At 35.6% G+C, this 25,131-nt stretch overlaps 2 protein-coding genes across 3 annotated transcripts in view; one reads left to right on the top strand and one right to left on the bottom strand.

Annotated features, from left to right (window-relative positions):
• LOC123528705 (inosine-5'-monophosphate dehydrogenase 1a-like) overlaps positions 1-22,482 on the bottom strand; it is a 79,903-nt gene extending 57,421 nt beyond the window's left edge. Inside the window, exons 1-2 of the mRNA XM_053520915.1 lie at positions 22,344-22,482; positions 12,692-12,790 (exon numbers count right to left, since the gene is read on the bottom strand). Coding sequence (XP_053376890.1) covers positions 12,692-12,790; positions 22,344-22,465 — 221 coding nt within the window. The 5' untranslated portion in view covers positions 22,466-22,482. The remainder of the gene's footprint in view (positions 1-12,691; positions 12,791-22,343) is intronic.
• LOC128547953 (uncharacterized) overlaps positions 22,381-25,131 on the top strand; it is a 31,796-nt gene continuing 29,045 nt past the window's right edge. For both annotated transcript variants that reach the window (XR_008366806.1, XM_053521919.1), the window contains exon 1: positions 22,381-22,516. The gene's annotated coding sequence lies outside the window, so the exon portion shown is untranslated. The remainder of the gene's footprint in view (positions 22,517-25,131) is intronic.

Here is a 25,131-nt window from a genome sequence, read left to right as displayed (position 1 = left end):
TGACCTTTGAGCTACGGACCTGGGTCTTGCGCGCGACACGTCGTCTTACTGTGGTACACATTCATGCCAAGTTATTTGAAAATCCATCCATCGATGACAAAGATATGGACCGGACACGCCCATCAATGCACTATCCTTTAATGTCTAAGTGTGACCTTGACCTTTGAGCTACGGACCTGGGTCTTGCGCGCGACACGTCGTCTTACTGTGGTACACATTCATGCCAAGTTATTTGAAAATCCATCCATCGATGACAAAGATATGGACCGGACACGAAAATTGCGGACAGACTGACAGACCGACAGACGGTTCAAAAACTATATGCCTCCCTTCGGGGGCTAAAAAGGTAAAAGCCAGTATATTTTCTGATCTAAATTTGATTGTGATTAATATTTTTTGATAGAAATTAAATATCTGTCTCAGTTGTCACACATTATAATCAACACCTGGCTTTGTTATATAATGCAATAAACAGCACTCCACAGTGGTAAATAGGTATGAAAATATCCGAAAATTGTTGTTTACAGATTAGTTATAAGCGATGTTGGATTATTAAATACAAAGGAGCTTGTGGATAATTTCTTTGTTTTGTGTTGTTTCTTTTAAATCGGGACCGTCACTCATGTTTTCAAAATTCTTGGAAATAATCGCAGATATCTTTCATCATTCCGAAGTTTTGCTACAAAATATAACTTTGACACTACGATAACTGATGAATATTTCTCATGTAGATCTCTAATATTAATTAATTCAGTCTGTGAAACATGATTTTCATTTCTTTGACGTTGGCTTGGATGACATACGTTTATCATCATTCGTAAAGGCGGAGCTTAAATAATTTTGCCGATAAAATACGTCACACGTTCTACATCCAAAGCTGTCATTGGTTTATCGCATGTTTTTCTCTAGTCAAAGATTGACAGGCACGTGGCAGTGTATGAAATACACTGGCAGTGTATGAAATACACTATGTATAAATATGACATGTCGCTCGACAATTAAGACTGAACATCGCCCGTGATGACATGCTGTGTATTATGAACGGAAACAGCCGCGGGTAATATTTATTTTTAGACTGGATGGAGAGTTAGAAAAGTTATACAAATTATATTTTCGTGACAGAATCGTGAAAATAACTTTAAATACTATGGTCGACGGGTTTAGCCTTTTAGGCCGGATTTTGTTTTTGCGAATCTGAACTGCCCCAAATGCCATTTGAACTGTCCATTTCGGCCGGCGGCCAGTTGTTATTGACAAGTCAACCCTGGGGGACCTTTTCAACGTACAAGTATCGAGTAAAGTTTATTTTTCAAAAATATTGCTTTTTCGTGATAGGATTAAAAACTGTAGTTTTTAGGGTTTTTTTATGAGGGGACCCATATATCCCGGCACAACAAGTTTTCAACCGCTTAACAAGTTTTCTGTGCAGTTTTGTACAAATGCAAGTCCAAATCTTTGGTTTATTGTCTAACACTTTCTATCAGCAAAAGTGCTATAAAACATACCATTTAAGTTTCAAGTTTCTAACTGATCGAATCCCTGGCAGGAGGATTTTGAAAGCCATCAGTAGGAAGTCATGCCAAAAATTTACAACCTAAATTCGACCACAGGTGGTATTTTCCTTCCAGCAAATGAAACAGCACTAAACTTTTACTGTAGTTTCATTACAACATGGCAAACATAATATACCCAAAATTCAAGTCTGGCAAGAAACACTAAAACCAACATGGCAGATCAATATACTGTAGGTACACTTGCCTAAATTGGCACCTAAATTACAGGGGGTAGGGTTAAGTAAATGGCAGCCAAAAGTTAGTGCATTATCTAAAGAACTATATCATGTGCTCAATTACTCAAGAGAACCAGGGTGTCACATCTGCTACACTGATAGCTGTCACATATGACAATGTATTATATAATTGCTAAGCATTTGACACTCCAAATATTTCAAATTGCTTAGAAAATGAAAAAAAAATGTTGCAAAGACAGGCATCATGATTGCATTGTCAAAATAATTTAATAATAATATGCTTCACAATGCTAGCAAGACATTTCGACCCCAAGACATTTCAACCCCAACTCCTTGGACATTTCGACCCCATTCAAATTTTCAATGATATCCCTGAAAACATCTAAGAATGTCGTCATTATTATACATGTAATTAAGCTTTAATCTATAGATAATTGAGCAATTTCAAAATGTAGTAACGCTTAATTACCAAAATGTTAGAATAAGGTTATTTTCGCGAAAATAAAGACTTTTTACGAAAATGAGCCATATTTGTCTAAATGTGCGAAAATAAGATTTTTTTACGAAAATAAGCTATATTTGTCTCAATTTCTTTATTTTCTAAATTTCTTTTTTATATAATTTCTTAAAGACTATATTAGTACATGCCTTCATATGAAAAATGAGTGATTTTTTTGTCACAATAACGAAATAATCATCATTTATGAATTATTCTTTTATTAACAAAAATAACGGGATTTATGTATCAGCCGCAAAAATAATTTACCGTAGATACCCGTGTATAATGCGCACCCGTGTATAATGCGCACCCCCGATCTTAGTCCAAAATCCTGGGAAAAAAAAAAAAAAAAAAAAAAAAAAAAATTTTTGGTCAATTTTGAGGTGGATGGAAAACGAAAGTAGAGTTTACATCGACACCGGTAATAAATTTTATCTCCACGGCGGAGAGCAGCATCGGTCTCACGGTACTATCGATTTTTTTTCTCGAAAATAAAACCAGTAAATTTATTGTTATATTTGTTGTTTTACCTTTTTTTAATTCACTATTTTGAATAAATAAATAGCAGCTGATTCAATATTTCGGAATGGTATCTTTCAAAATGACATGAGCTTCTCAATTTAAACTGATAACAAAAGGTGTGATAGTCTTTTTGTCACGATCATAAAGCCAGTAATTACCGGCAATCAACGTGTCACCTCGTGTCAATTATGTTGTTCACAGTTTGATCTCGGTTAAAGATAATTCTCGATCTTTAATTAGTAACATAATTTTTGTGATTTATAAACATTTCTTTCGTCAAAATAATTTTAATTTATATTGAAATTAATTTTGTTTGAAAGAAAAATAAACAATTCGATCTTTTACGGAACGTAACGGCAATCTTAGATTTTAGCGGAGACAGTAAGCGCGGGGAGTAGTTTCCCTTTACCAAAATGGCGAACATCGGTAACAAAGTTGTTTTGAAGTTGGAAAATTGTCTATACCTGTGTATTATGCGCACCCACGATTCGGGGGTGGTCCCGGGGATCAAAAAACTGCGCATTATACATGGGTATCTACGGTATGAACAAATTGTTCTGATTATCAGTCTTGAAATAGCTTTCATATAATATATTTTCATACTTGGTGTTCATTTATTTTTAAAATCATCTTAGACTATTTTAGTACATGACTATATTCCCAAAATAAAAATAATAAATTTTAAATCATGTGCCGTTTTCGCTGATTTTAATTATAAAAATAACTTTAATAAGGTCACATCTTTAATACCTCTTTAATTAATTATTTATTTTTATTTTATTTCATCTTTTTAATTATTTTTTTTTTGTGAAAGATATATGCATCTCATTTCAGTGGGATTTGATCAAATATAAATAATTATAATGTACTTCACTGAAGTTTAAGATGTCACCATCTTCATTATATTGATATTTAAAAAACATAATCTGAAAACGTGATATACATGGTTCATACAGACCTTCCCAAAAAAAATTCAAGCAGTTTTCAAGGAGTTTTCAAGTAGTTTTCCTCCATTTTCAAGGACTAAAATGGGCGAAATGTCACTGTTGCTGAGACATGAAATAACCAATTTAAATCCAATGTTATATCTTTTGTCAAGTAAGTGTTCAGTGATTTTGGCACAGTTTTCACAGTAGGTGGGGGCGAGCGCGGTATTGTCAAGTCGTTATTATTTATATCCTGTGTTGACTCTCTTACATGCTTAGGAGCGAAAAAAGCATCAATTGTTTCAGTCGAACTTCTCATGGCAGAGCTGTTTTTATGTTTTTCGCTTTTTGGAAATTGTGATTTTAATGCACTTTCTCCCATAGCAGCGATGTCGATTATCTTGTCACAAAAAACACAAAGGCATTTTTGTTTTTCGCCTTTGAATTTCCCAATGTTTATAATTGTCATCAGTAAGCCACTTTTGCGAAAAGACATAGATCTAATTGTACTTTTTAGAACTCGTGCTTTTCTTCCTTCAACTCATCGCGGATAAATTACACAGTGTAAAAATTACTTGAAAAAGCATAAAACCCGTAAAGTACAGTACCGTACCGTACTATCGCCGACTCCGTGGCAGGCCCTAATGACGGTAATGGTTGTTTTTTTCGTCGTTTTTTAGTTTATTTTGGTCCGTTTATAATGTTTGTCCGTTTTCACTTCGCACCCGACGAATTTAAGGACAATTTGCCATCTTTTGTAAGTTTTTTCCTAAATTCAAGTAGTTTTCAAGTAGTTTCTGACAGTTACAAAATTCAAGTAGTTTTCAAGGAGTAGGCATCAAATTCAAGGACTTTTCATGGCCTGTGCGAACCATGATATATATGCACAGTGCTCCAGCTAGCTATTTACAGCAGGGCGCATCGCCCGTTCCGAAATTCGTCCCGCCCTGTTACCCCGCCAGGCACCCTGCCCGTTTTACAACCATTCATTTCTTTTTTTTTAGCCAAACTTCCCTTTTTTGCCTCAGTGATTATAATACACTGCTTTAACCCCCTTTATCGAGTGATACACGCCGGGGGGCATTGACATAATTAGCAAACAATTAAACAATTACCTGCTGTAATCGTGCCCGAGGCAGACCATGATATTTTAGACTGCTCCACTAGCATTAAAATCACTGAACCTTAGTGTTAAAACAGTTTGCAAACCAGTCTGAAATCATTATCATTTCGCGCCACCTGTCAAAGTGTACTTTCGTTTTCGGTAATATAGTCGTAAATACCCCTTTATACACAACTGAAACTTAAGTCCAGACAACAGACATTTAAATCTAATTAATAACAAGAGGACCATGATGGTCCTGAATCGCTCACCTCTTCCCACATGACCCAGTTTTGAGTATGACGTCGTTTTTTCTATTATTAGACATAGTGACCTAGTTTTTGAGCTCATGTGACCCAGTTTTGAACTTGACCTAGATATTATCAAGATAAAAATTCTGACCAATTTTCATGAAGATCCATTGAAAAATATGGTCTCTAGAGAGGTCACAAGGTTTTTCTATTATTTGACCTATTGACCTAGTTTTCGAAGGTACGTGACCCTGTTTTGAACCTTACATAGATATCATCAAGGGAACATTTTTCACTAATTTTCATGAAGATCTCATGAAAAATATGCCTCTAGAGAGGTCACAAGGTTTTTTTCTATTTTTATACCTACTGGCCTAGTTTTTGACCGCACGTGACCCAGTTTCGAAACTGACCTAGATATCAAACAAGGTGAATATTCAGATCAATTTTCATGAAGATCCATTGAAAAATATGGCCTCTAGAGAGGTCAAAAGATTTTAATAATTTTAGACCTACTGACCTAGTTTTTGATAGCAGTTGACCCAGTTTCAAACTTGACCTAGATATCATCAAGATGAACATTCAGACCAACTTTCATACAGATCCCATGAAAAGTATGGCCTCTAGAGAGGTCACAAGGTTTTTTTATTATTTGACCTACTGACCTAGTTTTTTAAGGCACATGACCCAGTTTCAAACCTGACCTAGATATCATCAAGGTGAACATTCTGACCAATTTTTATGGAGATCCATTCACAAGTATGGCCTCTAGAGAGGTCACAAGGTTTTTTCTATTTTTAGACCTACTGACCTAGTTTTTGACCGCACATGACCCTGTTTCGAACTTGACCTAGATATCATCAAGATGAACATTCAGACCAATTTTCATACAGATCCCATGAAAAATATGGCCTTTAGAGAGGTCACAAGATTTTTCTATTATTTGACCTACTGACCTAGTTTTTGATGGCACGTGACCCACTTTCGAACTTGACCTAGATATCATCAAGATGAACATTCAGACCAACTTTCATACAGATCCCATGAAAAATATGGCCTCTAGAGAGGTCACAAGGTTTTTCTATTATTTGACCTACTGACCTAGTTTTTGATGGCACGTGACCCACTTTCAAACTTGACCTAGATATCATCAAGAAGAACATTCTGACCAATTTTCATGAAGATCTCCATGAAATATATGGCCTCTAGAGAGGTCACAAGGTTTTTTTCTATTTTAGCCCTACTGACCTAGTTTTTGACCGCACGTGACCCAGTTTCGATCTTGACCTAGATATCATCAAGAATGAACATTCTGACCAACTTTCATACAGATACCATGAAAAATATGGCCTTTAGAGAGGTCACAAGGTTTTTCTATTATTTGACCTACTGACCTAGTTTTTGATGGAACGTGACCCAGTTTCGAACTTGACCTAGATATCATCAAGGTGAACATTCTGACCAATTTTCATGAAGATCTTGTGAAATATACGGCCTCTAGAGAGGTCACAAGGTTTTTCTATTTTTAGACCTACTGACCTAGTTTTTGATGGAACGTGACCCAGTTTCGAACTTGACCTAGATATCATCAAGGTGAACATTCTGACCAATTTTCATGAAGATCTTGTGAAATATATGGCCTCTAGAGAGGTCACAAGGTTTTTTCTATTTTTAGACCTACTGACCTAGTTTTTGATGGCACGTGACCCAGTTTCGAACTTGACCTAGATATCATCAAGATGAACATTCTGACCAACTTTCATAAAGATCCCATGAAAAATGTGACCTCTAGAGTGGTCACAAGCAAAAGTTTACGGACGGACGGACGCACGGACGACGGACACCGCACGATCACAAAAGCTCACCTTGTCACTTTGTGACAGGTGAGCTAAAAATCGATCACAATCAAATTTAAATAGGAAAATATTTTGATTTTATTGTTTTACAAGTTTTTGAAATCGAAAGTAGGTTGTCGTCTGCTTTGTGAAATTGCCGATTTTTCATGAAGATTTCTTTGAAATTAGTTTACTAAGATGTAATGACAGGGTACACTTTAATGTCAGATACTGTAAAATGCTGTTAAACTGTCTTTGCATCATAATAATTTTTCAAAAATATTGTTTAAACTGGACATTCGACGATTTTTAGAAAAAAGTGTAACCATATCCGGATAAAAATTTTGGATACCCGGTATGTCTATTACAAGTGCTAAACTTGCTTTTAGACTGTTATAAGTTAAAAACTTTGCCTGATTTCATTTATTTAAGTGGAAGTTTAAACTTCATTTTCTGTATATAATATGTTGCACGTATAAATTTATAAATATCAAGTAGCCTACATGGAGAAGATGTATACTGAAATTGTAACAAAATAGGCCTAAACACATAGATATTGTTATTCAGTATGCAATTACAAAGAAATGTTACCAGTTGAAAATCAATGCCAAGTAAAATACAAACAGCAGAATTTTTAGTTAATAAATAGGTGCATTACAGATGACAGACATAGCCTATTAAAAGACCATACCTAAAGTGTGCCAAAAAACGTGCCTAAATTATGCCAAAGTCAATGCCTAAAGTATGTTAAAATGCATGGACCAGTTATATTTTTTTCCCTTTTCATTGCCAGCACCCTGCCCTTTTTTAATCCTAGCTGGAGCACTGATGCAGAGAGATGCAGATTACGCATTTCAATTAATGGGAGTAAGAATTACTTCTTTTGAGGTATTTGCTACTACAAACAACATATCAGTTTTGATTGGATTATCACACCTTGATCAATTGTTTGTTGATATACAGCACGTGTATATTTATCTGCAGGGGGCATTGCAATTAACAATCAATAAGCGATTGTGGTGACATCGTATAGTTATTAACATGTGTAATTTGGTCAAAAATGTAAAAAAAAAAGAAACAATAGGAAATTAAACAACATATTGCTTATTTTCGCATTTAATGTTATTTTCCTAAGCGATTTTGACGCTAACATCTAAAGTATTTGCTTTACAGAATAAAGAATATGATTTTTGTTATTTACAAACTGCTCTTTTCTTTTCTATGAACGACATTCCTTCCAGTTGTAAAATATCAAACACGATATCCCCGTTACTGCGAAATATAAGAATATGTGAGTACTATTCTATTAAACACGGGGGTGGGGGTGGGGGTGGGGGGGATGGAGTTGTTATCATATTTCATATATTTAAGGAAAATGTGCCAGCCGTATTCTTTTTTCTACATTAAATATTTTAGCAAATACACGTTATTCAAGGCATGATTTTAACATGCGATTTATACAGAGTGTATTTTACTTTTTTTCTATATTAAATATTTTAGCAAATACACGTGATTTAACGTATGATTTTAACACGCGATTTATACATAGTGTATTTTACTTTTTTCTATATTAAATACTTTAGAAAATACACTTGATTTAATGTATGATTTTAACACGCGATTTATACAGAGTATATTTTACTTTTTTCTATATTAAATATTTTAGCAAATACACATGATTTAAAGTATTATTTTAACAACTTCATGCGATTTCGGTCACACAGTAAACCGGAATCCACCTAAAAACCGGAATACATTTTCAATAACCGGAATACACCTGTATTTTGTAAGTTAAAGGTATTTTTGAAGGGTTTTGAAATAATTCAATCATATATATCATAAATGAATAAAATACGAAAGGAAAATAAAATATGTACACGCAAAATGACTTCATACGAGATTGAAATTCGGCCACCGCGCGGGAAATTTCCATTACCGAAATACAAACTTAATTTATTAATTAATGGTATTTTTGTAGGGTTTATTGCAGAAATTATTCGTGCATAATATAAATAATAAGTTTCAGAAGGAAAAATAAAATACTTTGACACAAAACGATTTTTTAAGAGATTGAAATCCGGCGCATTACGTCTTGTACATGATTGAAAAACGGCGTGCGCACTGGAAATTTGCGCATTCGTGAATGAATTTCGATGTCCTAAAATTCTCTAATCTACACACGTATTTCTTTAATAAATCATATTTTTAGGGTTTATGATAGAATTCAGTCATATCTCAAGTTAATAATTAATTTACAAAAGGAAAATAAAATGCGCAAAACGTTTTTATATGAGGTTGAAAATTTCTTGAGCGCACGGGAAATTTGCGTACACGTAGATGAACCACAATCGCCATAATTTTGTTAGCTTTTAAATTAAATAAAAGCTTATCATATTCAACTGCACTTACCTTGTTAGACATTAGTTGTCATATGTCACTTGTGTGTGTTTACAAATATACTGATTAATTGATATAATCAATAGGTGTGATAATCCAAACTCTATCAGGACTAAATAAAGGCACGTGTTTGTTATGCTGCATATATTCAAAGGACATTATCGTCCTTTGGCAATAAATGCAGTAAACGTTTTTATATTCATATATTAAACATGATATAATTCTTTTAAAAACTGACTTTTCATAATATATTTTCTTCTTAAATTATCAAATTAAACATGAAGAAATCATTCAATTAGCTCCAATGATATACATACGGCCGGTCCTTTCCAGTCATCACGGTTAATTCAATGACATGTATTTTGTGCATGATTCATTTAAAAATACAATATTTAAATAGATCTGTATATTCATATTTTCTTAAATATGCAAAATGGAAGAAATATAAATGAAAACATATAACTATTTCTGAGGGGTGGAAATGTCTTGGGGTCCAATTGTCCTAGAAAATTACATTTTGGGGTTGAAATGTCTTGGGGTCGAAATGTCTTGGCAGGGCTTTTTCACCCTATCTCACGGGGCCGATATTCGGCCCCATTCCCAATGCCAAATATGCTCTATTTTTCCCAATCTGGAGCAAAAAATTCCCAATCCAATGAAAAATTTCCCAACTGAAATCAGTTACTTTCTGTTTTTTAATAATAATTCTTGCACAATTAGTTTTGTTTACCAAGTAAATTAAACAAAATGTTGGAAAAACCAACTCGTTTCTATTTTTAGTAACACGACCGTCTGCAAGCTCGGCAAAAAATAATGACAAGATTTTGCTGAAGAAATGCAAGATTTGCATGCAAAAACCTCTCAAAATACATAAAAACGCAAATATTAGTTGAATAAAGTACCCAAAACATGTTGACAGGTAGTTCTTATATCATTAAAATCAATTGTCACATATTTTCGCGACCTAGTTTTTACACTCGAAAATACAAGCACTTTGCCATTCTACTTTTTGGATAACTTCAGTTATAACTTTAGTGAAAACAAACTAAACAAAAATTATAGCATGACAAATAAAGAGTTACTGCATTTTTAGGCAATATTGGAACACAATCCTGAAAAAAAAAAATCAAAATTTCACAAGGGGATACTGTCTACCAGTAAAATTTGAAACTGAAGATTTAAACTAATATATATTAATTACAAACTCACTTAATTTGTCAGTATATTTTCCCAAATTTGACAATTTACCGCGTTAAAAATTCCCAATATGACCAGGGGCCTTTTTCCCAAAACCCCCTGAAAAAGCCCTGCTTGGGGTCGAAACGTCCAAGATTCTTCACAATTCTGGCAGTAAGCATGTGTTAACAGTTAAGCAATAAACATTTAGTGCAAAAGATATATAAATACTGATATTGGCTTAAGCAAGAATAGGTAGTAGACAAGGAAAGATGCAGGTTTTTTAGTAATAAGAAAAACCTCATGAAAACATAGTACGGCTACATAAATGGAATTTATATAATTTTCTAAGTACCAAAACTAAACAGGTCTAGGAAAGTGGAATATTTACAGATTATCTGTAAATTTACAGATTTTTCAATCTGTAAATTTACAGATCAAGTATTTGAAAACTGCTAAAATTATATTTAGACACAAAATCGCAGCTTGAAATTAATTGATTAACTTATGGTATGTATAAATAAAGGTCAGTTGTAACTTTCAGTCATTTCTGTTGACTTTGAATTTTCTTAAAATGCCAAAAACTCAAAGTCAACAACAAGAGCACCGCCTTGCGGGTGCTGACGCTCATCTGATTTTTTTTTGTGTAATAGAAATATTGTCCTACCCATGATTTTCTAAGTCTAAAAAGGGCCATCATTCTTGCAAAAAGCAGGATAGAGTTATGTTTCTTGATGTACAGTGTCCACTTATGATGGTGAAAAACTGTTGCAAGTTTTAAAGCAATAGCTTTGATAGTTTATGAGAAAAGTTGACTTAAATATAATACTCAACCAAGAAAATGATTTTCTAAGTCCAAAAGGGGCAATAATTATTGCAAAAAGCAAGATGGAGTTATGTTGCTTGCTGTACAGGGTCAGCTTATGATGGTGAACAAGTGTTGCAAGTTTCAAAGCAATAGCTTTGATAGTTTAAGAGAAAAAGTTGACCTAAACATAAAACTTAACCAAGAAATCTGATATTTTCTAAGTCCAAAAGGGGCCATAAATCTTGCAAAAAGCAGGACGGAGTTATGTTTCTTGCTGTACAGGGTCAACTTATGATGGTGAACAAGTGTTGCAAGTTTTAAAGCAATAGCTTTGATAGTTTAGGATAAAAGCTGACCTAAACATAAAACTTAACCAAGAAAACTGATTTTCTAAGTCCAAAAGGGGGAATAAATCCTGCAAAAAGCAAAATGGAGTTATGTTTCTTGATGTACAGGGTCAGCTTATGATGGTGAACAAGTATTCCAAGTTTCAAAGCAATAGCTTTGATAGTTTAGGAGAAAAGTTGACCTAAACATAAAACTTAACCAAGAAATCTGATATTTTCTAAGTACAAAAGGGGCCATAAATCTTGCAAAAAGCAAGATGGAGTTATGTTTCTTGCTATACAGGGTCAGCTTATGATGGTGAACAAGTATTCCAAGTTTCAAAGCAATAGCTTTGATAGTTTAGGAGAAAAGCTGACCTAAACATAAAACTTAACCAGGCAACGCCGACGCAGACGCAGACGCCGACACCGACGCCGACGCCGACAACCGCTCAAGTGATGACAATAACTCATCATTTTTTTTCAAAAAATCAGATGAGCTAAAAATGGCTGAAACCCACAAATGACCTTAATTTATGCATGCTGTAAATAAACCAATTAATTCCAAGCTGCGGTTTTGAGGATAAATGTAATTTCATCAGTTTTTATACACACAATCTGTAAATTTATAGATTGAAAAATCTGTAAATTTATAGATTATCTGTAAATTTACAGATAATCTGTAAATTTTCCACTTTCCTAGACCTGCTAAAGGGGAAAAGGTTCCTAACATGTTCTGTCTCTGCTGTAAACAGTGAAACAATCACAACTGATAAATCTGGTTTGTAAATATTTTTATCATATAAAGTCCTAGGCGGTCGAAAATAGGTTGTGTTTGGTTGTGTGGGGATATGGGCACCAAGACTGGACGAGCACATGTGCGTCAGTCAAGTCTGACGCAAATGTGCACTCAAATAATACTGGTACAAGATTCTGGACATATAACAACTACTTTGTTCAGGTGATATTCACGCATTCTGATTTTAGAGGTATTGATCCGTACACGTAGTCACATCCTTTTTTAGCTACAGATAACACACATTCACAGTTCCGATTGATCGATGATACAGGACAGCATGACAAGTGTCAAACAACTCACTTGTACGTGAATCCATCACCATGTGAGAAGAGTTGTGCGCCAGTAAGACCATCATCTGGTACATACCCTGTTCCACCAGTAATCAGATAATCTGCCATGCTGAAACGAATCAAAGTTAAGTCATTAAACGTATTGTGTCACTAATGAATCACACATGCATTTGTTTTGGCAATGGCGGGATAGCCTCGTTTTGCACGTTACACAATTTCCGGTTTCGTTATATAGGTTAGAGACCACCAATTGTTTTCCCATAGACTTACATTGTAACATTATGGCGTGTACGGCCTTCCATACATCGAAACATGTATATCTAATTACAAGTTTTTCAAGAACTATCTTAGTTCTACCAAAATATCGGACGAAAAACATATGAATAGTGATACTCTATCTAAGTAATTTTCCTGTCAATGAGATGACCCCCTGTTTACATCATTGACATGGCGGGAGAAATTCGTTTGATAAAATTTTTTTTCAATACACATAAAATGTAGCAAAAACTGTCAAAATGTATAATAAAATACTGTAAATGCAGTGAAAAAATATCAATTTTGAAAAAATTATCACTTCCTGGGTTTGTTTACATGACTGACCAATCAGAACGCGCAGACGTTACATTATTCCCAGGTATTCACTTACCTCATTCCCAGTAAGTTCCCTGTACATTTTTTAATTGGTGGTCTCTGACCTATAACGGCCTACTACAGTAGAACCAGTCCTGAGACGACCTTCGGGTGTATAACATTTTATAAAGTAAAAAATGTCAACCTTCTTTGATCAATATACGTTCTACAAGTTAAAGCATACCAAAAGTTCCTTCTAGGGCACATCTATATAAATATATAATGATCATCTTGTAAAATTTTGGTTGCAATGTCTGTTTTATACTGCCAAAAAATGTCAAGTAGGAATTTACGCTAGTTATTATTTAACATAAATTGTTAAATCCAACAACAAATTAAATCGGTTACCACTTTCAGTTGAGTAAATACGGCAATAAGACATTGACCCGGTCAATCCGTTATGATTCGATGCGTGAATTTGTTACACATAATTAGAGGGTCGCAATGGGGTTTGTTTTCACATATTAACCATGCATTTGAAGATAACGATAACATTTAATTGTTTACATGTAAATTTGTTTGTACATATGTTATGTTCTTCAAGAATGGAGGAAATAAAAGAATCAGTCAACCATCCTCGGGTTTAGTAATATGTAATCCATGGGCGCGTTCAGTCAGAGAGTCACCTCAATTAGGAAAGAATAGTTTTAACGTCAGAGGTTATTTCTAAGGTCACGGAGTTTGACTGGCCAGCTTGTAATGACAACAGCTTTCGATATCAGTAGCTCAGTCAAGTGTGACTAACCAAACTATAATATTCCTTCTCAAGAGAAGGAATAACAAGAGAAGGAATAATAACTTGTGTGTTTATACTACACACCAAGGTCTTTCAACATATATCAGTCATGTAATGAGCAATGTATAAAACAACATGGTAATCTAATGTTTTTGAAAAATATGACACATATACAGTAAACTAAATAATTATGATCGGAAAGCTGAAATACCTTTATTTATTGAATGGAAACTGTTTTCAAAGTTCAGGCCCCTGTGCCCTTGTCCTTTGACTCACTAATGGGTTATCTACTTCATAAGCCAAATCATGCTACCAACTTTGAAAGGTTTGGATCAAGTCGTTCTCAAATCAATGTTGATGGTTCATGCCCCTGTGACCGCAGTCCCGGATCCAGGACCGGGCCGATCGAGGGGGCTCGTGCCCCCGAGTTGGCTGAGAAGTGACCTATACTGATCAAAGATGCACCCTACTATTTTGGCAAAGGAATTTTTTTTCAAAATTAAGACCAATTAAGAAACGCACGAAAGGCCGCTATTTCATACCTGTACAGGAGAAGAGCCCCAAAAGGGGAGTAACCCTTCCATTACCTCAACATTTAGACCTAAAAATGCACCAGAGGCCACCATTTCATACCTGTATTTAAAAAAAAAATCCAGGGGGAGCCCAAACTCAACATCTAAAACTCTTATACACTCTTCAAGAACATGGTGTTTGTGATCGAATCCTAAACTGGATTAGGTCTTTTCTCATTGGCCGTAGACAGATAGTAGTTGCGGATGGTGACCGTTCTTCCGAAGTGCCTGTTACCTCTGGGGTGTCCCAGGGGTCAGTCCTATGCCCCCAATGTTTCCTTCCCTACATCAACCAGCTACCTTCCTCCGGGTTAAAATCTCAAGTCACTGAGATTATTTGCTGATGACACTGCTGTGTACCTTACCATCAACTCCTACTCAGAACCTCCAACACTTAAACATGATCTGAACAACATGGTACTCTGAGAGAAGCAGTGGGACATGGAGTTCAATCCTTCAAAGTGCCAAGTTATTCATATAACCAGAAACAAAACTGTGATTAAACGCCAATATCTATTACATGGCCAATTCTAGAATCTGTATCTAATGCTAAATATCTCGGACTAGATCTATCCGCTGACCTTAAGTTTAACACACACATATATATATCTAGAGTAACTTCTAACGCAAACAGATCTTTTGGTTTCATTAAAAGGAATGTAACAACGAAAAATAAAAAAGTCAGAGACCTAGCATACAAGTCCTTTGTCCGGCCACAGGTTGAATATGCGTCAACTATCTGGAGTCCCTACACTAAATCCAACATTCAAAAGATAAAAATGGTCCAGAGACGTACAATACGATGGGTAAGGAGGACTACTTCCTTCTCTCGAGTGTAACAGCCATGCAGGAAGACCTGGGCTGGCGTTCCCTTGAACATCGCAGACTAGACTGCCGGCTCATCATGTTATATAAAATATACCATAACCCAGTTGCAGTTAATCTCCCGCCATATATCCAAGTCCCACATAGGTTAACAAGACACATGCACCTTTTATCTCTACAACAAATACAGGTTTCCTCTGATTACCACAAGTACTCCTTCTTTCCTTACAGCATTGTACTTTGGAACAAACTCCCAAGTCACATTGCCACCCTGCCCGACCTTGATCAGTTCAAGCGGGCGGTTGTAAAGATGCAGTATTAATCTGGCTCCCGGTGTTTTTACTTTTTATCTTCATTTTTTTCTCATTATTAACATTTCAATCATGACTAGAACACTTTTCTAGTCTCACTTATCCTGATATGATTTCATTGTCAGGTTTTATCTCTCTCTCACCTGTTTACTAACAATCCGACGTGCATTTTATTTCCTGCCTATAACACTCGCGAGAGGGATTGGCAGTATCCAGAGATAGATAGATATCATGGGCAAAGGCATCCCTCCAATACCTACCCGCTATCAGCGCTCGATATGCGTCTCGGCGGTGACGACTTCGTTCTAGACTGGTGCCCCCAGTCAAAAATTTCTGGAACCGGGCCTGGACCTTGATCATTAACATACCGACACTCAATTTCCAAAATTACAGCTAGAAGTCATCCACTTCGTAAGCCCTATTATGCTTTCAAGTTTGAAGGTGCTAGGTCAAGTGGTTCTCATTCAAATTATTTCTGTGGAAACTGTTTTGAAGGTTCAGACCCCTGAGACAGACACTTGACCTAGCTAGTCTGTGACGCCCCCGTCGATTTGTACTCTACTTTATTACCCGCTTCAACTTCTTAAAAGAAAACAATCAGACAGAACTTGGATATATAATGAGTTAAAAATACAGACAGCAATTCATTTTAACAGGATTTAATCAGTGACTAAAAAAAATGGCAGATTTATTTCTTCAGTTAGATTTATAAAAGGCTGTCATCAATGATTGACATGTTGTTGTGATGAAATATTCTGTTATATTTCTTCAGGAAACTTACAAACAAAATTTAAATATATATTAGATTTCTTATTGTTAAATGTTAAACAAAATCACGTTCATTTGAAAATTAAATGTGCACTAAATAATATTAGTTTTAGTTTTCTTGTTGTTGTTTTTTTTTTTTGTTGTTTGTTCAAATTCGTAACTATTGGGATAGCGTTGGCATCCTACTTTTGGCCAACAAAGAACGTTGGAATAATCATGATAGACGAAAAATACTGTTGGCTCAATGGAGGGCCAATGATAAGTGTAGGATATCAGTCGCTGGGCCAACGGTGTACCAACCGTTGGGCTAACGTTGCGCCAATTAGCAAAATGGCGTTGGGCCAAAGTTGGCATTCCTCGTTGGGCCAACGAAGAGCCTGTAGTTGGCCCAACGTTGGGCCAACGCCTGTCTGCTATCTTGGAGTCAACCCCAAAATATAAGTCCAGTCCTGCTGTAAAATTTGAAGGTTCTGTTTCAAGTTGTTCTCACATTTCTGGGCAGAAATCGTTTTCAAGGTTCAGGCCTCTGTGACATTGACCTTTGACCTACTGACCCAAAACACAACAGGGGTTATCTACCGTATAAGAAAAATCATGCTACCAGTTTCGAAGGGTCTGTGTCAAGTGATTTTTAAGTTAGTGGACGAAAACCTTTTTCAAGGTTCAGGCCCCTGTCACATTGATCTTTGACCTACTGAACCCAAACACAACAGGGGTCACTTACTTTATAAGCCCTATTATGCTACTATTTTTGAAGGGTCTGGATTATTTGGTTCTCAAGTTATTGAGCGGAAACCATTTTTAAGGTCCTGGTCCCTGTGACCTCGACCTTTGACCTACTGACCCCAAAAACAATAGAGTCGTCTAACTTAATCAAGCTATTAAATTTGCAGGTTCTGGATCAAGTGGTTCTCAAGATATTGGGCAGCAACCGTTTTCGAGGTCCCGGCCCCTGTGACATTGACCTTTGATCTATAAAAACTACAGACGTCATCTACTTTATAATTCCAAGGTTCTTGGTCAGGTGGTTCTCAAGTTATTGAATGGAAACCGGTTTTAGGGTTCAGGCCCCCGCAATCTTTGACTTACTTACAACAAAAACTATAGGGGTCATATACTTTACAAGTCCAATCAGGATATCAAGTCCAAAGGTTCTGGGTCAAGTGGTTCTTTAATAGTTATTTGGCAGAAACCGTTTCCAAGGTTCCGGTCCTTGTGACCTTGACCTTTGACTTATTGATTTCAAAAACTATAGTGGTCATCTTCTTTAGAAGTCCAATCATGCTAGATAAAATTAGATCTATCAAGTTTGAAGGTTTGGGGTTTGGGGTTTGGTGGCTCTTGTGTTATTGGGCGGGAATCGTTTTCAGGGTTCGGGCCACGGTGACCTTGACCTATGACCTATTGATCCAAAAGAACTAGAATCTATACGGGTCATAAGCTTAATAAGCTCAATCATTCTACCAACTTTGAAGGTTCTGGTTAAAGTAGTTCTCAGGTTATTGAGCTGAAACCATTTTCAAGTTTCAGGCCTCTGTGACCTTGTCCTTTGACCTGTTGACCCCCCCCCCCCCCCCCCCCCAAAAAACAAAAAACAACAACAACAACAACAACAACAAACAAGAAATATATTTAAAAATGATGGTCGGCGAATTGTAATAAGGAAAACACTGCACTTTAACAATTTAAATGGTTCTCTTTAAATTTTTCGCAAAGGTTTCGTAGGGTTGCAATTTTGTTTCGTTTATCTTTAGACGAATAATTACACCAGTAGTTTGATGAAGATTCATGAAGCGGTTCATGAGAAGAGGTCATTAAACGTGCTTATATTTTTAGCTAAATTGGTCCCTGTCCCCATTTGTAACAAAATAGCAGGAGACCTTACGATATTATTGACACATCGAGTTTGATAAAAATCCATTACATTTTAGTGGTTAATGCGAAGAAAGGCATATCTACTTTTAGCTATAGTGGTCCCTAATAGGGCCCAAGTTTCTATATAAATAAATTTGGAAGAGGACCTTATAATGATGCTCCAGACCAAATATGACAAAGATCCACCAAGCTGTTCATGAGACGCTGTATAAAGGCATTTCTAGTTTTAGCTCTAGCAGCCCCTAAGAGGGGTTAAATGTCCCAGCTGAACAAAGTTGGCTGCGGGCCTAATAAAGATGCTACAAATTAAGATTGATTAGAATACATGAGAAAAAAAATCAATTAAAGGATTGTTTTATTTATTATTTTTATTTATTTCTAAAATAGGCCAACTGATCCCGCTTAAACAAATGCATATTCGCTATTCATGAATCTTTGGACAATGACGTCACATCGGTAAAAAAGTGAAGGTCAAGCAATACATACAATAGTAATTATTTCAATATTTCTGTTTCAGAAGCAAAGTTTGACCGTAGTCATATCATATAGATAAACTGTATGCAGTGTACCTTCATTTCAGTGTAATGAGATTCAGTCATTATATAGCATATATATAACAAGGCAGTCTGAAAGACAGCTAAATCCCCCGCCACTGCTATGGATAGTGAAAGGGTAAACCTTTGATTTTAGCTGTGACCTTGACTTTGAACTGACATGGCTGACTCATGAATTCTGCACAACGTCTTGATGAGGTGATCATTTGACCAAAGTTTCATGAAAATCCTTCAAGGGGTTTAGGAGATACAGGGCTGAAACCTTTGACCTTCAGTTGTGACCTTGACCTTGAGTTGACATGGCTAACTCATGAGTTCTTGATGAGGTGATCATTTGACCCACGTTTGATGAAAATCCTTCAAGGGGTTAAGGAGATACAGAGTGGACACCAAATGGAAGGCTCAAACCTTCGACCCTTAGTTGTGACCTTGACCTTGAGCTGGCATGGTTGACTCATAATTTCTGCACATCGCTTTGATGAGGTGATCGTTTGACCCAAGTTTGATGAAAATCCTGCAAGGGGTTTAGGAGATATAGAGCGGACACAAAATGGAAGGCTCAAACCTTTGACCCTAAGTTGTGACCTTGACCTTGAGCCGGCATGACTGACTCATGGGTTCTGCACATCGTCTTGATGAGGTGATCATTTGACCCAAGTTTTATAAAATTCCTTCAAGGGGTTTAAGAGATATAGAGCGGACACAAAATGGAAGGCTCAAACCTTTGACCCTAAGTTGTGACCTTGACCTTGAACCGGCATGGCTGACTCATGGGTTCTGCACATCGTCTTGATGAGGTGATCATTTGAACCAAGTTTTATAAAATTCCTTCAAGGGGTTTAGGAGATAGAGCGGACACAAAATGGCAGGCTCAAACCTTTGACCTTGAGTTGTGACATTGACCTTGAACCGACAAGGTTGACTCATAGGTTCTGCACATCGTCTTGATGAGGTGATCATTTGACCCAAGTTTCATGAAAATCCTTCAAGGGGTTTAGGAGATATGGACCGGACACGATTTTGTTACGGACGGAAGGACGGACAGACGGACGGAAGGACGGACGGACGGAAGGATGGACGTAGACCATTCCTACAATCCCTCCGCCACGGCGGGGGATTAATAAAACATATTTCAACTGAGTTCAATATTTGCATACCATACTAAAGAAAAATATTCATATATAATAAATCAGTTAATTTATAACAAATATATTAAAGCAAACAAGTACTCATTTTAATATGCAATCTGAATAAGTCACAAAAGCAAGAAACCTTTTCATATACAGACGACAACTGTAACAAGGAAAATCTTTTAAAAGGCACTTCTCTACATAAAAGACTCTTATCACACCCTTATTCATGTGATACGCAGACCGTATTCAGCTCTTTCTTTAATTTGATGTTGGTATTTGAACAGGTTTTTATCATATTTATTATACTTTCTTATCATTTTGAGATATATCAATATCCTTGCTAAATACGGCGTCGCCGAAAAAACCAAAACAAAAATCAAACAAACAAAAAACAAAACAAAAAAAAAAACACAACTACAAGTGGTTCACAAGTTATTGGGCGGTAACTGTTCGCTCTACCGACAGAGGGATAATTACACATTTATGGGATAGACTGCACTTTACAGGTAGGCACTTTCTGCTAGGATTTTAAAAGGTACTGTAGGGTGTGTTTGTTACAATCATTTAAATAAATTGCAACAATGATCACAAAACAATACACACAAAAAAAGGGATGTGGAAGAAGAAAGAGATTAATTATTGAAAGTGCGTACCGGTAAAATCCAGATGTCCCAATTTAAGAATCTTTTGCATGCATATTTTTGAAATTTCATCAAATGACTTTTCTTCGTCCGTGGCAGTTCACAGTAAACCCGATGAACCCGGCCCAGGGTACTTCTTGGAAATGATACGTCACACTGGTGCGAAAATAACCATGTGGTGTAAAATTGATTGATACACAGTTAACTGGATTTTAATGAAATCGTTGCGAATAGTTAATTGGATTTTAATGAAATCGTTGCGAATAGAATATAATATATAGATATGTAGCCTAAGTTGGTAATAATATTATGTGGAATTGTATTGGTGATTCATTTAGCATGGGCGACTTGTTTAAGGAGCTGGTTTATACTAACAAACTTTAGCCAGATGTTGCTTTACCCTTACCCTGCCAAATTTTTGTAATGAACTTGTCCATTTTTCACTTTGGGCAGTACCATTAACTTTTGAAATGAGTGCTTACCAAAAGGATACTGAGTGAATGGCGAACAGTGCAGACCATGATCAGACTGCACGGATGTGCAGGCTGATCTTGGTCTGCACTGGTCGCAAGGGCAGAATCACTTGCCGCCAGCAGGCTAGGGGTTAAATGCCGCTGAACACCTTTGAGTGGTCTTTCAGAAAACAAGAGCTGTCAGTGGACAGCGCGCTCGACTATTCTCAGTGCTTGATAGTATAATGTAAGCTATGAGTAAAACTTTAACATTACAATAAGCAGATTCTAAGTCGAAAAGGGGCCATAATTCAGTCAAAATGCTTGATAGAGTTGCCTCCTCCTTTTTACAGACTGGGGTCATGATGGTAAACAAGTATGCAAAATATGAAAGCAATATATCAATGGACTTTGAAAATATTTGGGGTGGTAAGCAAACTTTAACATTACAATAAGCATATTCTAAGCCGTAAAGGGGCCATAATTCAGTCAAAATGCTTGATAGAGTTACCTCCTCCTTTATACAGACTAGGGTCATGATGGTAAACAAGTATGCAAAATATGAAAGCAATATCTCAATGGACTTTGAAAATATTTTGGGTGGTACGCAAACTTTAACATTACAATAAGCATATTCTAAGTCGAAAATGGGCCATAATTCAGTCAAAATGCTTGATAGAGTTGTCTGCTCCTGTTTACAGAATGTGGTCATGATGATAAACAAGTATGCAAAATATAAACGCAATATCTCAATGGACTATGAAAATATTTGGGGTGTTACGCAAACTTTAACATTTGTGTGACGCCGACGCCGGGGCGAGTAGGATAGCTCCCCTATTCTTCGAATAGTCGAGCTAAAAATGCATGTAAACAAAAGGCAAAATCAATATTTTCTGTAATGGTATTTTCTACTTAATAACTATTTTATGAAGTTTCATTTAATGTCACGCTGCCTAACGTATGAATAAATTGCTTTAAGGTTTAATGTATCACCATCATATGCATATCACATGCATCTATTATTAAATCTGGTTACAGTTCGACAGGCACCGCCCTCAACAAAGCCAGGATACGTAAAACGTTTCATAAAAGGTTTTTTTTTCCCTATTAAAGTCACCAAAGCTTTATCTTGTTAAACATTTAGATTAGAAGGTATTGCACTTACTTGCTATTACAAGCCGATCCCATGGGTTGTAGCCTGTCGGCACACCGTTTCCCGACTGATCTAAAGCACTCTGAAGTTCCGACAGGAGTTGAACTTCCACTAGGATTGTTGCTGTCCGACATTCAGCACAACTCTGGAACGATACATGACAGAACTACATTTTACATATCAAGGTAAGGACATGCTAGAGTTAAATATTTGTTTTGTCATGGGACCGGCTTAATTAATTTCTCGATTTTATCAAATATCATCGGAATGATAGCAAAAGAAGTTTCTTCAACAATTTATCATTTTGACACCTCCTTTTATTAAAAAACAAAACAAAGATAGATTAAGTTTATTACGAATATGTTAATCATAGATAGAAACTCGTCCAGTTACACAAAAATGAAAGAAAAAAAAATGTTCAAAACGGTAAAGATTTTACTTGCATTTTATAAACGTACCGGTAATGGTATGGCGATCAGGCAAATAAACCGTCCTTATAAACCAAAAATGAGCACCGCATACATGCACATACAATACATATGCTTTATGCTTTATAGATCACTTAATGAATGACTTGCTGGTCCAAAGGACCGAGGGCTAATTGACCGACAAGCCATCCAATAAGTGCCTTGCTATGTTTTGTCTTTAGTCCAGAAAGTCCGCTCGCTATAGGGAGAGCGCAGACCTTTGGATCGCGGGATCGTTAGTTCGATCCTCAGGCGAAGTGTATGTTCTCCTTGACGATTTGATAGAAGACATTGTGTCTGAAATTATTCACTCTCCACCTCTGATTTATGTGGGGAAGGTGGCAGTTATGTGCGGAGAACAGGTTTGTACTGGTACCTGCCCGCCGTTACATGACTTGAATACTATTGAAAAACGGCGTTAAGCCCAAAATCAAACAAATTAGTCCAGAGAAAGTTAATTAGTGCCGATCTACAGATCAGTCAATAGCACAACCTATTACCCGGTGATTTATATAATGATTCATGTTATAATGTACGATATTGTGCATACGAGCGAATACGGTCAAAAGTAATGTTTAATCAGTCGAGGACATATTTTGAATTGAATTTTATGAAAAATTCATGAAAGGAAATTTAAACAATCACCCACATCGATGAAATTATAAAAGATATGTGGTCTGAAAACCTAAATATAAATTTTCTATCTCTGCTGTCATAAAACTGGGATTGTTGTTTACCTTATGAAGTGTTTGCACGAAGTTGAACTGAATAACGGAAAAGCGGAAGAACTATTTGTAAACAAAATATAATCTCTGGATCGACAGGTACATTTGTACACTTCTTTAATTACAGTTCTTACTGTAAATTATAGTATTGTCTGAAATATCATAATAAAGCGCGCGGGAGTGCCAAAAATATCTCAAAAATTGACAGTGCAGGTCAAATTCTAGGAATTATTTTGAATATTTTCCTTATCATTTTTTATTGCGCAATTTGGCTAAAAATGTAAATATTTTGTCGCTTTGTCATTGATGTTTTCGAGACCCAACCCGTCACGACTATGACCCTTAAGTCAAAATTATGTTATCTTTTTAAGTTTATTTGCGATTTCTGTGTTTGGTATATTTTTAGCACATACCATATTGATAATTTTTCATGACGTAATTTTTGGGACCAAACATTTGACCTTTTTCCATGTTACTATTTAGTCTTAAGTATGCTATGCATGTATAATTTTATGCGCATTTTTGTAAACATCATAGGCTATTGTTTCGTTGCATTTTGAAAAAAAAAAAACAACGTTGTTTACGTGGCTCCGTCGTTTAATTTTATAACTGGTCCATAATGCTTAATTTTTTTATCTTAATAACAAATGAAACAGCTTTCCAAAAAGATGCTATGCGTACTTACATGGTTAGAAAGGCACTACTTTTAATATTGCACATGAACTGTTATAGTTAGAACCATAAAGGGAGGATATAAAAACAATAGATTCAATAAAACATTCTAGTATATTCAGCAATATTCAAACCTTTGACAAATGTTAACGAAAGTAATTATCAGAAATAGGATTTAACAAGAAATTAATGTATTTTATGTTCATAACCGAAAATGTGGCAGCCACATTTTAAACAAAGGCATTATGAGCCTTTAAATTCTTAGACTAAGAAACTGATCCTATGCTATGTTGGAATGTTAAAGGTGATCACTCACACTTATGACATTTATTAGTGTTCATACATTCGTTGGAGATCGAAAATACCCACTAATTATATCCTTATTTAAATGCATGCCTTATGATTATTTTTATAGGAATATTATCTCCCTTTAATATAAAAGTTTTTAAAAAGCGGACGTTTTCTTTTGATTTCAATATAATTTCTTATTTGACAGATATTGGGATATTTCAAATAGCTGAACCAAAAGCCAAATTTTTAAACAAAGTGTAGTTTCCGAATTAATCTATTTTAAATCTACCTTGGTTTAATCACAACCAAGATACGCAAATGGAGGTAATAATATTTTTACAAACTTGTATTTCTACTGAATTTCAGCAAAATATTAGTTGTTTATGCAAATTTCTGACATATGAAATACAACAGTTCTTATATTCATATCGGTCCTTATGCAAAGTAAAGTATGTTTGTTAAATCTATATTTGTGCTATAATAACGCCTTTTTTTGGTTTGACAATCAAAAATTTAAAAGCACCTCCAGCAAAAATCTATCATGTATTACAAATTCATTGACAAAAATAAGTTTAAATGATCTGTTGTTTAAGTTTTGAACAAATCAATTACGACCTTAAATAAAATAGTTCATAAAAATATTAT

This window comes from Mercenaria mercenaria, chromosome 13 (assembly GCF_021730395.1).
Source record: "Mercenaria mercenaria strain notata chromosome 13, MADL_Memer_1, whole genome shotgun sequence".
Classification (NCBI taxonomy): domain Eukaryota; kingdom Metazoa; phylum Mollusca; class Bivalvia; order Venerida; family Veneridae; genus Mercenaria; species Mercenaria mercenaria.
This window is presented reverse-complemented; position numbering and strand designations above follow the sequence as displayed.